The 11,647-nt window shown below is 46.4% G+C and overlaps 1 protein-coding gene across 1 annotated transcript; it reads left to right on the forward strand.

Moving 5' to 3' along the window:
• Positions 1 to 1,854: 1,854 nt before the first annotated feature.
• Positions 1,855 to 10,165, forward strand: rab3ab (RAB3A, member RAS oncogene family, b; the record flags this gene model as incomplete). Its single annotated transcript, XM_080542311.1, has 4 exons — positions 1,855 to 2,079; positions 8,139 to 8,257; positions 9,089 to 9,213; positions 9,975 to 10,165. The coding sequence occupies 4 exons, from the start codon at positions 1,855 to 1,857 to the stop codon at positions 10,163 to 10,165; spliced, it is 660 nt and encodes a 219-aa protein (XP_080398437.1).
• Positions 10,166 to 11,647: the final 1,482 nt, after the last annotated feature.

The raw sequence follows: 11,647 nt of genomic DNA on the forward strand, positions 1-11,647 counted from the left end.
TGAAACGGCTTCTGTAGATAGAAACACTTTGTTGTTATTATTTTGTAGAAATATAGTTTCATCCCTGATTAGTTAAGCGAATGAATTCTACTCAAGTTGGCTATTTTCATTTTGTGGGATTCATATGATATGAAATAGATAGATTCAGACCACAACGATTGGACCTGCTAATGATTAAGACATAAAGGAATCCAAAAACAATGGTCTGAAGTCACCCAGGAACCCTCCAAACCATTCCTATAGAAGATTATATCAGCCAGCAGGAATATCAGATCTCTATGGCTGACAGGTAATATCAATCTGTGGCTTGGACTTGTGTTTCTTCATACTATGTAGCTATTGTACTTCTGGTTAATCTGGAGGTTGCTCTGTCCAAAGGTGTCAGTCTCTGAGGTTGTGTGTCTAATGTCCCATCATGCAGTGCAGTAGTCCCAGAGGTGGTCCACTACACTGCTGTCTAGCTGTTACGTGAATAAAGTATGACATAGTTGTATTGTTATTAGTGTTAATTCACAACTTTACCTTCAACGATGCTGATGTCTACATGTAGAGTGAAGGAGTAAAGTGAGAACAGTTTATTTATATCAGCCACAGACAGCTTAAGATTTTTATACTGAAAAGACGTTGTTGAAGATGTGAGAGGGTTAAAGATGGCCGACTTGATGAGCAAAGTTTTCATTCTTGTCAAGTGCCACAGCTCCGTCAGGGGACATCTCCTCAAAGACACCGTATCTTGCCCAGGATAAGTTGCAGTTGGTATCTTAGAAGTACCTCAAGGATACAGAATCAGATAACCATCGACATTCAGTATTCACAGCAGTGATTTAGCAGCATAAAAGTCTGCTAAAGTCCTGGCCAAACTTACCTCTGCTAGGGATTCTCCAAACAGCTTCATCCATCAACTAGAGGCAATCCATCAGTGTTTGCCAAGACTCAGTGGTTTAATCAATGACACACTACTAATCTCTGAGACGTCGATAAACCAGAGCCATAAGACACCATTTAAACACTTAAACATTTCCCTTAAACTGCCAACTAAGGGGCCACATCGTGACGTTAGAATTATAAGGTTCTATCTCCATTTTTGTCAAAATTGAGTTTTTTACATAATCTGATCCATTAGGTGTTTATTAATGCCTGTGTGGTGTTATTTTTAAAATGTTGACATTTTTGAGTTAGTAATTAATAAAATACAAAGGTTCCATCTCACAGAACATAATGGAATGTAAAAACTTTGACGCTCAATATCTCTGAACTACCCTAAACGGAGATAGAACCTTATCATTCTAAACGGAGATAGAACCTTATCATTCTAAACGGAGATAGAACCTTATCATTCTAAACGGAGATAGAACCTTATCATTCTAAACGGAGATAGAACCTTATCATTCTAAGCTCACAATAATTATATTGGCAGTTTAAGGGACATTTTTAAACTCACTCTGGTACAAACCCACCAAGAAAAGATTGGTTGAGTCAACTTTGTTTCAGTATGAATATAATCACATTGCATTGGAGCCTTTTGACTGTGAAAGGCCATTAAAGTGTAAATATTCTGTCTCAATTCAACTTCACCAAAGATCAAATCAGGGGGATTTGAGGTTTGGTTAATTTCAAATTGAATTCACTGAGTTTGTTGCAACTCAATACAATATTATACAATATGTTGTTGATCTGACGACTTTGACCAGCAGAAATATCTTGACATGGTGAAGGTAGGTAGGCTGCTGGGGTGTGATGATCCTTTAGATTCTGGGCGATTTCTGGGGTTGGTTATAAGTTTATACGTTTTAAACAAGGATCACTTTAGTCAGCTGCTAAAATAACTAAACACCTCTCCCCTTCCCTCTGCAGATGGCTTCGGCGACAGCGACCTATGGGCAGAAGGAGTCCTCAGACCAGAACTTTGACTACATGTTCAAGATCCTGATCATAGGGAACAGCAGCGTGGGCAAGACCAGCTTCCTGTTCCGCTACGCAGACGACTCGTTCACGCCGGCCTTCGTCAGCACGGTGGGCATCGACTTCAAGGTGAAAACCATCTACAGGAACGACAAGAGGATCAAGCTGCAGATCTGGGTAAGACTCACACTCCTACCTACCACACCTAGATTTAAACACACCGCAGGCGTCAACCTCACCAGCGTGTGTGCGTTTCATTTCGGCGCCCCCATGTTAACAGGTTAGAGCAGCCATACAGCCCATGTTAACAGGTTAGAGCAGCCATACAGCCCATGTTAACAGGTTAGAGCAGCCATACAGCCCATGTTAACAGGTTAGAGCAGCCATACAGCCCATGTTAACAGGTTAGAGCAGCCATACAGCCCATGTTAACAGGTTAGAGCAGCCATACAGCCATGTTAACAGGTTAGAGCAGCCATACAGCCCATGTTAACAGGTTAGAGCAGCCATACAGCCCATGTTAACAGGTTAGAGCAGCCATACAGCCCATGTTAACAGGTTAGAGCAGCCATACAGCCCATGTTAACATGTTAGAGCAGCCATACAGCCCATGTTAACAGGTTAGAGCAGACACACAGCCCATGTTAACAGGTTACAGCAGCCATACAGCCATGTTAACAGGTTAGAGCAGCCACACAGCCCATGTTAACAGGTTAGAGCAGCCATACAGCCCATGTTAACAGGTTAGAGCAGACACACAGCCCATGTTAACAGGTTACAGCAGCCATACAGCCCATGTTAACAGGTTAGAGCAGCCATGTTAACAGGTTAGAGCGGCCACACAGCCCATGTTAACAGGTTAGAGCAGCCATACAGCCCATGTTAACAGGTTAGAGCAGCCATACAGCCATGTTAACAGGTTAGAGCAGCCACACAGCCCATGTTAAAAGGTTAGAGCAGACACACAGCCCATGTTAACAGGTTAGAGCAGCCATACAGCCCATGTTAACAGGTTAGAGCAGCCATACAGCCCATGTTAACAGGTTAGAGCAGACACACAGCCCATGTTAACAGGTTACAGCAGCCATACAGCCCATGTTAACATGTTAGAGCAGCCATACAGCCCATGTTAAGAGGTTAGAGCAGCCATACAGCCCATGTTAACATGTTAGAGCAGCCATACAGCCCATGTTAAGAGGTTAGAGCTGCCATACAGCCCATGTTAACAGGTTAGAGCAGCCATACTGCCCATGTTAACAGGTTAGAGCAGCCATGTTAACAGGTTAGAGCAGCCACACAGCCCATGTTAACAGGTTAGAGCAGACACACAGCCCATGTTAACAGGTTACAGCAGCCATACAGCCCATGTTAACAGGTTAGAGCAGCCATACTGCCCATGTTAACAGGTTAGAGCAGCCATGTTAACAGGTTAGAGCAGCCATACAGCCCATGTTAACAGGTTAGAGCAGCCACACAGCCCATGTTAACAGGTTAGAGCAGCCATACAGCCCATGTTAACAGGTTAGAGCAGCCATACAGCCCATGTTAACAGGTTAGAGCAGCCACACAGCCCATGTTAACAGGTTAGAGCAGCCATACAGCCCATGTTAACAGGTTAGAGCAGCCATACAGCCCATGTTAACAGGTTAGAGCAGCCATACAGCCCATGTTAACAGGTTAGAGCAGCCATACAGCCCATGTTAACGGGTTAGAGCAGCAACGTGAGGCGCACATCTCAAGCGTGTCTCACGCTGGCTGCCGTGGCACGCCATCTAGAGATTAGGGCTCTCGCCTATTTCTTCCGCGTGCCGAACGCATTACAACGTTTTGGCTGCGTGTCGCAGAAGATACACAGACAGTTAGAGACACAGAAGATACACAGACAGTTAGAGACACAGAAGATACACAGACAGTTAGAGACAGAAGACACACAGCCAGTTAGAGACACAGAAGACACACAGCCAGTTAGAGACACAGAAGACACACAGCCAGTTAGAGACACAGAAGACACACAGCCAGTGTGGAAGCCACAATGTGAGTAAGTAAGTAAGTAAAGCTTTATTTATATAGCGCCTTTCGTACATGAAATGCAACTCAAAGCGTGAGACACGCGCTGCGTGTACACAGGCGTGCGGTGTGTTCGAGGCCTTAGTGCTTCTCTAACATGGCTCATCTTGGTGTCCAAAGCTCATTGGTTGTTTCCCCGTGGGCTGGTTCAGCTATCCCAGCTCAGGCAAACACAGAAGCACCACGCAAACGTTGACTTGGCAACGTCGAGACAACGTCATGGTAACTGCCGTTTAACGTTGTTACAACCTGACAGGCTACGTCGTCTCCCAGCAAACACACAACCGCCACAACCCCCCGACAACCGCCTAGCAACACGGTCTCAACAGCTAACAACAGCTATGTCTCCATCTGTTTGTCAATAGGATTTGTACACTGCCGATTGTGGCATAACACACATTAGCAACGTAGAGGCTAGGCTTGTGTCGGCTTTTCAGAAGGTTTTCAACATGACAGAAGAATACTACCTTTTTTTCTGTCTATAAAAACACACCTCTTCCTCCCTGGCCTTTGCCCTGAGGTGAGCCTGCCTCCCGACACGGCACTTTTTGTACTTTTATTTCTGCACTTGTATTCTGCATTGCACCTTGTTTTTAGTGTATTTTCATCTGTCGTTTCTCTTTTACTGGTGTCTTACCTGTTAAGCACTTTGGGGCGGCTGTTTTTGTCGTTGTAAAATGTGCTCTATACATAAACATGACTTACTACCTTTTCTCTTGTTTTGTGAAGGTGTGGCAGGTACCTGTGGCAGGTATCATTCATGTCTAGGCTGGTAGATTGTTCTAGATTGTTCCAGCTCCTCCCTGGTCAACAACACACCTTAGGCCCACTCACTGTGTCACACCAGGACGTCACAAAAACCACTTGACTGTCTAATGACTAACGTGTGTGGGGTGTGTACCTGGTAGAGTTGGTTAGGCCTGAGTGATCTCACCTGACACCTGACAGGAGAGGAGGTGTCCTACAGGTGTTTTACCCTCTTAAAGATTCACATCTACGGGCCGGTTTAACAAGCAAGGCTTAAGCCTAATCCTAATCCCAGACTAAGGTCATGTTCTCACATGAAAGTCCGAATCATGACGCAGAGCAAAGCGAATTCTATCCTAAACTCCGATTCCAAGTGAAGCAAATGTTCTAGTGAGAAGAACACACCCTAAAAAGCATCTCCCCTGGAGGTTTCACAGTGAAGGTGTGGTTCAGTCCAGAGGACTAGCTGGTCTGGTAGATGAGGTCTGAGTCATTAGGGTTGGACGTCCCTCTGCTCTGTATTAGCCTCGCCACGCTCCAGATTCCTGCCTTCATTGTTCTACGGGTCGTATCAGTTTACACAGAACTGCTGAGCCAGCTAGTTTCACACAGTAACACACTCATGGTGCTGTGTGTGTAAGTGTGTAAGTGTGTGTGTGTGTGTGTGTGTGTGTGTGTGTGTGTGTGTGTGAGGAGGGAAGGCTGGTTCTGTTGTCAAGCCTGGCCTGTGGTGAGAGAGGCTGTCGTCCAATAAGAACACAGCTGCGGATGACTTGGTGTGTCCCCTCCCCCCCTCCCCTCCCCCACTACTACTCTCCCTTGAGTGGATAACCCCCCACCCCCTTCATGTACGCACGCACACACACACACTCACTCACACTCACTCACACACACACACACACACACACACACACACTCACACTCCTCATCTCCCATCCCCCCACTCCCCCGTACAGCCACTCTCAGCTCTAACAGACTCAGATGTAGTAAAACATGAAATGCTGTGAGTGCTGACTGTATTTCACACCACCACACACACACACACACACACACACACACACACACACACACACACACACACACACACACACACAAACCCAATTGACATACAGATACATAATGCATAATACAAAATCTAATTATTTGACGTATACATCTAGTGTAGAGGCTGCAGCCTAGGTGAGGCACCCAGCCTGACCCTGCTGCTGTCTGTAGGAGAACAGAGGTCCGTGGTTAAGACAGGAAGCGCTTTAACTGGGTAGAATGTCTGTGTAGAATGTCTGTGTAGATAGAATGTCTGTGTAGAATGTCTGTGTAGAATGTCTACAAGCTGCTCTGTGAATGGGAGATGTGTTCATGGAGAAAGGGGAGACCGTTTGTATGGGTAACTTCTGTAGATGAGGAGTTAGGACTTATTAGATCTCAACCTTTATTTTCTTCCTACAGTAATCACAGCCACCACAGGGGGCGCTCTATATAACTTCCAGTTGCCCAAAGCAAAGACAAAAAAAAAAGGATATCATATCGTTAGCCTCATAGCATAATTGCTTCACTTAAGTCGTGCTTCACTCGTGGTCAGCTGAGCCATCTTTGTATGTAGTGTCAAAAATGCCCATGTCAAAGAGATGACTTGGGCAGATAGTGATTTTGGAATGTAACAACAAGCATTCTGATAGGCTGATGGCATAGAGGCAATAATGCACAGTGAATCAGCAGTGTTAGGAGAGTAGAGTTAGGCAGATATCTCACTTTGGCCAAAATATGACTTGGCAGTTGTGCTATGAGGCTAACGATATCATCCCTTATTGAACTCGATACCTTCAACTCTCTGAGGTGATTTATGGGCAGAATGAGCTTCACTGAAGTGTTCTGTCACAGGTGATCCATGGTGCAGGGTGTTATGACGTATCTGCGAGATAGAGACGAGCCGTAGGCAATACAAGTGTTGATACAATAAAACAACAACATTGTGTTTGTGTAGATGCCCCATTTCTACTAAATCTGTCCATTGCTTGGAGCATCAAGAGAATGATGATGATCACATTAGGAGAGTGATGGACAGTGTGCTCGTCTGTAAGGGCCTCTTTCTCTCCTGCTGCGTGACTGAATGATAAACAGACTGACTTATATAGCGCCTTACTCCAAAGCGCTTTACAACGGCCTCTCATTCACCCATTCACACACACATTCACACACCAATGGCGGCAAGCTGCCATGCAAGGCGCCGGCCGGCCCCGCTCACTGGGAGCAATTTTGGGGGGTTCAGTGTCTTGCCCAAGGGCACCTCGACACGTGGCCAGCCGGGGATCGAACCATGCTGAGCTTGCGATCATTAGACACCGGCTCTACTTCCTGAGCCACAGCCGCCCCACTGCGCACACGATAGTCTTGGATAGTCTTGGATAGTCCTCGCTGGTCCTGGGTAGTCTTGGATAGTCCTGGATAGTCTTTTATAGTCCTGGGTAGTCTTGGATAGTCTTGGATAGTCTTGGATAGTCTTGGATAGTCTTGGATAGTCCTGGATAGTCCTGATAGTCCTGGATAGTCTTGGATAGTCTTGGATAGTCTTGGATAGTCTTGGATAGTCTTGGCTAGTCCTGGATAGTCTTGGATAGTCTTGGATAGTCCTGGATAGTCTTGGATAGTCTTGGATAGTCCTGGATAGTCTTGGATAGTCTTGGGTAGTCCTGGATAGTCCTGGATAGTCCTGGATAGTCTTGTATAGTCTTGGATAGTCCTGGATAGTCTTGGATAGTCTTGGATAGTCTTGGATAGTCCTGGATAGTCCTGGATAGTCCTGGATAGTCTTGGATAGTCTTGGATAGTCTTGGATAGTCCTCGGTGGTCCTGATATCTCTGTAGCTCAGAGAGGAGCAGTGTTGGGTGTCGGGGAGGCAGTGCTTAGTTCGTTGAGGATTCATTAGCGTTCAGCGTTCAGGTCGTAACTCAACACGCCTGGTCGTGTCGGGTGTCCCACCGGGGAGGAGAGAGGCGGCGGTCTGTCCCTGTGTGAGACGGGACCTCTAAAAGTGACTGATGCGCTGTCATCTGTTGCCAGCGGAAACGGCCGCCCGCTTATTTGAATGTTTTAAATCACCGACAGGGTTCTGGCGTTCTCGTAAACGCGCACCAGAACAGCCTATTGATCATCATAATAATAATCATAACGATTAGTTATTTACATTTAAGATGAAGCACAACTACAATGGGCACAATATACAATATAGCAACCCCCCCCCCTCTGCTACCATGCCCCCCCCACCCCACCCCCCCCCCCCTAACCCCCGCCACTGAAGCGGAGGTCCTGTCAGTCATTATCAGTGTGCGTGGGACAATGTGTCAATTTGGCAGTGACACACGCAGTGTAATTTAACCTGTTTGTGTGTGTGTGTGTGTGTGTGTGTGTGTGTGTGTGTGTTCAGGACACGGCGGGGCAGGAGAGGTACAGGACCATCACCACCGCCTACTACCGCGGCGCCATGGGCTTCATCCTGATGTACGACATCACCAACGAGGAGTCCTTCAACGCCGTGCAGGACTGGTACGTGCATTTTATTTATTTTATTTTATTTATTTATTTATTTACCAGGGACAGTGCACATTAATCAACAAATCAGTTTCCACATCAATGTAAATGTGCCAGAGTTAGCTCATGAGCTAGTTTCCATCTGTAGTCCCTGAGCAGGCTATTACAAAATGAATGGTGTAGTGTCATTAAAAACATGACAAAGTGACGAATGCATGTGCAGGGTTGGTCATGTGACTGGTATGTGCAGGGTTGGTCATGTGACTGGTACATACATACATACATACATAGATAGATACATACTTATATACATACATACTGTACATACTCTAGCTCTGCAAACATAGAGATATAGAATTGTCACGGGTGCCATTTTGATTCTATTGTGTGGTATTGTAGCTCTGTAATGGACCTGCTCACTGTCCTCATTATGTGTTTCCTGACGTGGGTTTAAAAGGAAAGAGCTACTAGAGTACCAGACTGGTTACAGCCCAGGCTGAATTAAATGAATGCAGGGGAGCGCACGTGAGTGAGTGCACGTGAGTGAGTGCACACTTCAGGGAAAACGCGGTTATGCTTTGGGACACAGAATGTCTCTCCCTCTGACTGACTGGGTTGGTCTGTGACTGGGTCTGTGGCTGGGTCTGTGACTGACTGGGTTCTTCCTGGGTTCTGACAATTGGTTCTGACTGGGCTGGGTTCTGACAGGGTTCTGACTGGGCTGGTTCTGACTGGGCTGGGTTCTGACTGGGTTCTGACTGGGCTGGTTCTGACTGGGCTGGGTTCTGACTGGGTTCTGACTGGGCTGGTTGTGACTGGGCTGGGTTCTGACTGTGTCTCCCTCAGGTCCACCCAGATCAAGACGTACTCGTGGGACAACGCCCAGGTGCTGCTGGTGGGGAACAAGTGTGACATGGAGGACGAGAGGGTGGTGGCGGGGGAGAGGGGCCGCCAGCTGTCTGACCACCTGGGTGAGTTGACCTGTAAAACACTTCTGGTCCCACGTTCCAGGTCCCGCTGTAGCACGACTACCATCACCTTCCCAGTAAACAAAGAGTCCAAAAGATGTCCTCAGGGAAGCCGGAATGTGGGTTCAGATGACGCCTTTCTAGGACGTCCAGGTGACGTCTTTAGGACGTCTTATAGACGTCATCTGGACGTCCTAGAAAGACGTCATTTGAACCCACGTTCCGGCTTCCCTGAGGACGTCTTTTGGACTCTTTGTTTACTGGGTTATTACCTTATTTGACTGTTTTATTACTTTTTACTTCATTCTATTATGGTTGGTTTTGTACCATGCTGCAATGCATGCTGCCAAATTAACCTGAGCCTAAGAATGTTCCTCTTCGTGTGTCCGTACATCGGATGTAATAAAAGCGATTCTAAGTCTGAAAAGGTTGACCTACGTTGGAGTTAAGCAGCGTTACAATAAGCAGCGTAGGAACGTAGACCCAAGGTTGTAGGATTAGTACCTGGTTAGCTGGTCGAGCTAAAGCCTGGGCTGACATCTGACAGCTAACTTCAGGCCTCAGGGAGAATGACGAGATGTTACGGGAGGCTAGGCTACGCTAAGCTAAGCTAAGTCCCTCTGCTACTGTATGTATGTCATCCTTCTGAGAGATCTCCACGTCCTCAGGTTTAGGGTCAGGTTTAGGGTCAGGTTTAGGGTCAGGGTTAGGTTTAGGGTCAGGGTTAGGTATGTCATCCTTCTGAGAGATCTCGTCGTCCTCAGGGTTCGAGTTCTTCGAGTGCAGCGCCAAGGACAACATCAATGTGAAGCAGACGTTCGAGCGGCTGGTCGACACCATCTGCGAAAAGATGTCGGAGAGTTTGGACGCGGCCGACCCCGCCGTGACGGGGGTCAAACAGGGTCCCCAGCTCACAGAGCAGCCGGCCGCCCCTAGCCAGGACTGTGCATGCTAGAGACGACTGACCCCCACCCTCCTCCCCCTCCTCCTCCCCCCTGCCCTCAGGTCCCCCCCCTACCCCCTCCTTTTATGGCATCAACCCACCCAATCACCCAATAGGGAAGAGTCGCTACGGTCGCTCGCTGTTCTGTTCTCATAGTCCTTTTATGTCCTCTGGTCCCCTCTCCTCCTCCTCCTCTCCTCCTCCTCCTCTCCTCCTCCTCCTCTCCCCTGCTCTCCTCCTCTCCTCTCCTCCTCTCCTCCTCCTCTCCTCTCCTCTCCTCCTCTCCTCTCCTCCTCTCCTACTCTCCTCTCCTCCTCTCCTCCTCCCCCTCCTCTCCTCCTCCTCTCCTCTCCTCCCCTACTCTCCTCCTCTCCTCCTCTCCTCCTCCTCTCCTACTCTCCTCTCCTCTCCTCCTCCTCTCCTCCTCCTCTCCTCTCCTCTCCTCCTCTCCTCCTCCTCTCCTCTCCTCCTCTCCTCCTCTCCTCCTCTCCTCCTCCTCCCCTCACTGTGGTCTTATATGGATTTGAAAGGGTCTCTGTCCAATGTTGTTTACCTTGTTGTTTTCAGTCAGACTGACGCACTTCTTCTTAAACGTTGTTTCATATCAGCCTTGGTTAGGGAGGTCTGGGTTATTCTCTGTCCTCATAAACAGGTTGGTTATCTCTGAAGAGGGGGGTTGACCCATATGATCCCTAGTGTTTAATATGTCTCATACACAGTCTGTGCTGGTGGTCTAACATTATATTTGAGTTACTGTTTATCAGCCGATGTTTTTGGTTTTAACGTCGTCTCTCATTCCGGTCGTGTCTGAAGAGCGCTTTGATTCGATCTTTACCTTACTTACGTTTTGTATACTGGTCCTCCTTTCTTTTTTAGAAGCTTTTCGTACGTTTAAGAAAAAAAGAACACGTAAAAGATATCTACTATACATAAATGGGTAAAAACAAAAGAGAACAGTTCTTCTTTATTTGTCTTTGTTTTTAAATGTGTATGTAAATAACGTGCAATATATGATATCTACAGGTATACATTTCTGGAAATAGATTTAAAAAATAATATATATACATAGATATATATATATATATAAGATATACAGTATAAAATATAAGAGGTCAATGTTGAAAAATTCTCTGGATAACATTTTGAATCTTTTCTTTTCTCACAATCTTTGGTCCTAGTATCCCACATTCTGAAATACTCACAAACAAACAAACAGCGGTTTAGGACTTAAGTCAGTTACCTGGGGGAGGCTGAAGCCACGTATTGCAGCACTGATGTTTACATCAGTATCAATAGTTGCTAATGTTGTGAGAGTGAATGAATTGCAGTAGCAATGTGCATGTTATATCAGATCTTATCATGTTATATCAGATAGACTCTGTTCCTAATGACTTGACAGAACCACGGTGTTATTATAAAGAGGACATGGAGATAGGAGGAATCACAGTATCATCACTACCACAAATACTGTTCACTAAGACATGATGGTAAACA

This window comes from Nansenia antarctica (assembly GCF_963989245.1).
Source record: "Nansenia antarctica genome assembly, chromosome: 1".
Taxonomy (NCBI): Eukaryota; Metazoa; Chordata; class Actinopteri; order Argentiniformes; family Microstomatidae; genus Nansenia; species Nansenia antarctica.